Source organism: Tigriopus californicus, chromosome 8 (genome assembly GCF_007210705.1).
Source record: "Tigriopus californicus strain San Diego chromosome 8, Tcal_SD_v2.1, whole genome shotgun sequence".
NCBI lineage: Eukaryota > Metazoa > Arthropoda > Copepoda > Harpacticoida > Harpacticidae > Tigriopus > Tigriopus californicus.
This window is the reverse complement of record NC_081447.1, coordinates 4,525,646-4,530,246: the sequence shown is the minus strand read 5'-3', so window position 1 is coordinate 4,530,246 and position 4,601 is coordinate 4,525,646. Positions and strand designations below refer to the sequence as shown.

The window sequence follows — 4,601 nt, the reverse complement described above, 5'->3', positions numbered from 1 at the left end:
TATCGAGTATAAAGGTGACTTCATTGAGAAAAAATATTTGTAATAAATCCAGCTTTCAAACAAAAAAAAAGTTAAGCGAATCTCTCATCTAATTCTTGAGTAAAGACTGTTTAAAGGTAAATAAGTCAGGCGGCAGATTTTCTTGACGCACCCTGTAGATGCTTTTGTTTGTAACACTTTATCCCGTTCACCCTGTAGAAGTCCGTGGACTATCTTAGGGTTTTGAAAAGGAGATTATTATTAAAGAGACGGCCGAACTATGCATTAAAACAACTGTCTTTGCCCTTACATACACTAGGAAATATGCTCTGTAACCTTATTCTTCACAATCAAAAGAAATCGGAGGAATGGAAAGGAAGTGCAAAGTAATGATAGCTAACAGTGAACAATCGCATAAAATGGAACTAAGCCTGTTAGGACAAAATAGAAAACTAAAAAAATATCCCAACTGTCGTTATTCCTAGGCCCTACTAAAACTTGCACATGAATGTGCTATTGTTGACAGCAAATTACAAAAATACGAAGAATTTGCACAAAAGCTCCAAATAAACTTGCCAAAATAAGGACACAGTTTCGGCGGAGGGTAAAGGCCAATTTGCCCTCATATCAAGCAATATTTGAATGAAATGGAAAGCTCTGTGATTTTAACTTTCGACGCCAGAGTACCGAAACGTATTCGGACATTTAGGCAGGCGCTGGTACCAGCAAACCAAACTTGCCTGCCAATGCTAGTGACGCAAAATTGGCGTTTCAAACTAGTTTTATCAAAGCTGACCTTTCGTCATATAGCAATGCGAAAGAAGGGTCCGCTTCTCAAAAGCGTGTTTGAAGCCCCAAACTTGCATCACTGACACTGGTACGAGCAAACAAGTTCGCGAAGCCCTGTTGTACCTGTATGTGCCAAGGTGGCCCGAATTTCCTCTGGCATGCGCTCCAAGAATATGCGCCGGAGCAAAAAACACGGGTCATAAACGCCCAAGAGGGCAAGCATCCGATCCATCGAGAAAGATGGCTTGGAATCACCCAAAGCTGGCATGTGTAAAACAAGCCCAGCTCTTTCGAAATCTGACAGGACATATGTGTCCAAAAGCCTTTCTTTCAAAACTTCGAACTTGTGTGAGGTCGGGGGGTTCTCCAAAAAGTCCAAAATACGGCTTGCAGACTCCTGGTCTCAAGCTGAGACGACGTAATAAAATTTGGTCTCGTCGGCAGTAACGTTCCGGAGGGAAAATTGCGCCCCGCTTGGGCAAACCAAACTCGCGGCTGATGGCTCCAAAATTCGGGCGATTTCAAACTCACAGCCTGAACCGTTGGTTCGGGAATATTCACGTCCACCATCGTGTTCATTTCTTGAGGAAACCGTCCTCAAGCGTTTGGGGTCACCAAGGACGCCTTGGCCACTGCAACGTTGCTGGTGCACCCTAAAGCGGGGGTGTACCTCTCCATCCATACAGATGCATCAGATCTGGCGGTTGGAGGTGTGTTACAGCAATGGGTTAACGAATCATGGCAACCATTGGCGTTTTTTAGTAGGCAATTACGGAAACCTGAGATCAACTATAGCGTGTTTGATCGTGAACTTTTGGCCACGTACTTGGCAGTGAGACACTTCCTTTATTTCCTCGAAGGTCGCAGTTTCATTTTCTATACTGATCACAAACCCTTGGACATGACAAATGTATCGGATCCGTGGTCAGCACGCCAATAGCGCCATCTATCTTACGTGTCAGAATTCACCGCTGATATCCGGCATGTTGGCGGAGAGGCCAACCCAGTGGCGGAAGCGCTTTCTCGCATTACCATCGACCATCTTTCCAAAGCTCAGAGCAGTGATCCCGAAATTCAAGCGTCGAGGACCGCTATTACGGGCCTCCGCTTGTTGGATATTCCCATTAGCCCCGGGGGACCAACTTTGCTTTGCGACACATCTACTGGCCGTCATCGGCCTCTAATACCACCCGAATTCCGTAGACAAGCTTTCGATATTGTGTATCAACTTTCCCACCCAGGCATCAATACAACATGTAGACTTGTTTCGGCCAAATTTGTATGGCATGGCCTTGCAAAGCAGGTCAGCAATTGGGCACGATCGTATATAGATTGCCAACGTTCCAAAGTTCATCGCCATGTACAAGCGCCATTGGGCACTTTTCCCCTTCCTAACCGGCGATTTCACCACATTCATCTTGACCTTGTCGGGCCTTTGCCACCCTCACAAGGATTTACCCACCTTCTCACGATAATAGACAGATAGATACACGCGATGGCCCGAGGCCACAAAAGTTTCATTCTCTCGATTTTCCCCCAAATTGACCCAAATTCTTAAAATGATCATGAAGTGCTGAAGCCATGATGTTTTTTCTGCCAAAATGGCTGAAGTTGTGTATTAAGAGTATATTTCGGGAGAATCTTTAAAAGACTTTTGAGTGCAAAAAAACTGAAGATACCATTCCGGGAAGAGAGGTCAAATTTGCATTTAATACCAAATCGATAGCAAGCCGAAACGTCCATTCCTAATATCATAAATACATGGACGATATACACAAAGGGAGTTATGGTAAAATTAAAAACTCTGGGCACCAGATATTTGATTTATATTTCATATTTGCTTGAATTTAGTTATCCTTGACTTGTCTCAGAGAAGGAAGTAGTAAAAATCATCATTTGGGTATGTCTTTTTCCCAATGTTCGGTCTGTAATGACAAAAATATCACTGGGCCTTGATTGGTAAAGTTTTCTTTTCAAAATATTTTTTTAGTTCAGTACAAACAATATATTTTTCACCTTGCGTTTAGACGCACGAAAAGGTAACATTGAAGCAGAGTCATACCTAAACTCATGGAAAGTTCACATTCATTTTTAGAACCATCCTTGAATCGTTAACTACGACAAATAAAAACTACATTTGTAGATTTCTACATACCAGCTACGAAAAGCTTTCTAGAACGAGGATCATTGACTAATACTATTTCAATATCGATGGAGATGGCTTTTAGAGACAAGAAAAATTCAACACTTCTTTCAAGCAATTGTTGCAAGAAGGCTATATTTTCGAAGTATCGTTGTATTTCAAACGGAGCAAAGGCCGTTCAAGAGACAAAAACCACAACCGTACCCACAACGATCGTCCCCATCCACTATTGATCAAATGGCATTCTACAGACCTTGTACTTCCATGCCTGAAGACATCTTACTGTCCGCCAAATCTTCATCCAACATGCTCTGATTCGCTGCTTTGGGATACAAGGCGATCCATTCTTCGATGTCGGTTCTGGTGTGAAAATCATTTTCAGGCTTAAAGATGGACCCATTGGGCATTCGCAAAGGATACATGTCATTAGACTTCGATTCCCAATCATATCCCTGAAATTCTCCCATTCCTAACTCTTGCGAGACTGACATTTCCCAATTCTTCTGTTGTCTCAATAAGCCTTCCGACACGTTCAATTGAGCAAACCAGAGATGTCTTATCATGTTCCCGATCGTTGGAACCGGGCAGAATCGAACCCAGTGTGTGGCCGTCAAATCCGGGAACACACAAGGAATGCGGTTCACGGCTATAACGCCGCACTTCTCTTGTGAAATATCCTGGCACGTGCAACGCCGGAAGAACCTTCTGACCGGAGACGCCCATTCGGTGACGGGAATCCCGTTCAAACATTCCAGGATAGCAGCTTTACTCGCGTGCATGGTGGCATAAATGAGCACCTTGGTCTTAGCCGAGGAAGTGATGCCGGACTTCTTAAAAGCCCTCTTGAGCTTAAACCCATCACTCTCGAGGTAAATCCTGTGTCGCATTTCAATATCTTCGAGAACTTTGCGGAAAAATCTGTCCTCAAAATTGTCCTCAAAATAATGCACGAGGGCAAAATTTCCGGCTTCGGCCATTTCCTTCCGATTAAAGATGTTGAAATAAAATTTGCGAGCGATGTCCAGTTATTTTCGAACAGCGTTGCCAGAGAAGCAGAACCACTGGAGCCACTATTCGTGCTCAAAAGTAAGCATTTGAAAGCCATTTATGCGGTCTGTTTTCATTTGGTGTTATTGGTAGACTAATCAGTTGATTATTATAGACAGAGGGTGACACGTATAATCGGATGACATTAAATGCAACGCAACTCTCAACAATACAAAAAACAAGAGAACATCCTCCCTGTAACTGATGTTGCTTTGTTTTGAAGGATAAGTTTAGATTAATGGTAGAGTAAAGAAACCACCTATGCGGAAATGAAGGATCGGCCAACAAATGTTCGTTCTTATGGCCGCTGATGCCCGGATATGTTTCATGGTCACTGGCTTTCAAAAGCAGACACTCTGCGGAGACCACCTGGCAACGCTGGTTGTCACTGGTCGGGAGAGTTGTCAGAAAGTATTCACGAAATTCCCCAAGTATTATGGTAATAGTCCCGGGCAAAACTTGCAGATAAATATTGTCTTTATTGACACCACATTTTAACAAAAAATCATCTGAATTTGCACAAAAAATTGCTAATAGGCTTACCCCAAACATGGACACCGACACGTTCTGGAGGGGCTATAAGAGCTAGTTTTGCATATCATATCAAGTAATGTGTAGATCAAAAGGACATTCTGTCAAAATA

General features: G+C 43.0%; 1 protein-coding gene across 1 annotated transcript; it reads right to left on the bottom strand.

The window, feature by feature from the left end:
- Positions 1–3,026: 3,026 nt before the first annotated feature.
- Positions 3,027–3,860, bottom strand: LOC131885959 (uncharacterized; the record flags this gene model as incomplete). Its single annotated transcript, XM_059234174.1, is given in 1 exon segment — positions 3,027–3,860. A coding segment is annotated over 1 exon segment (704 nt), but the record flags the coding sequence as incomplete, so codon positions are not given.
- Between the last annotated feature and the right edge of the window lie 741 nt (positions 3,861–4,601).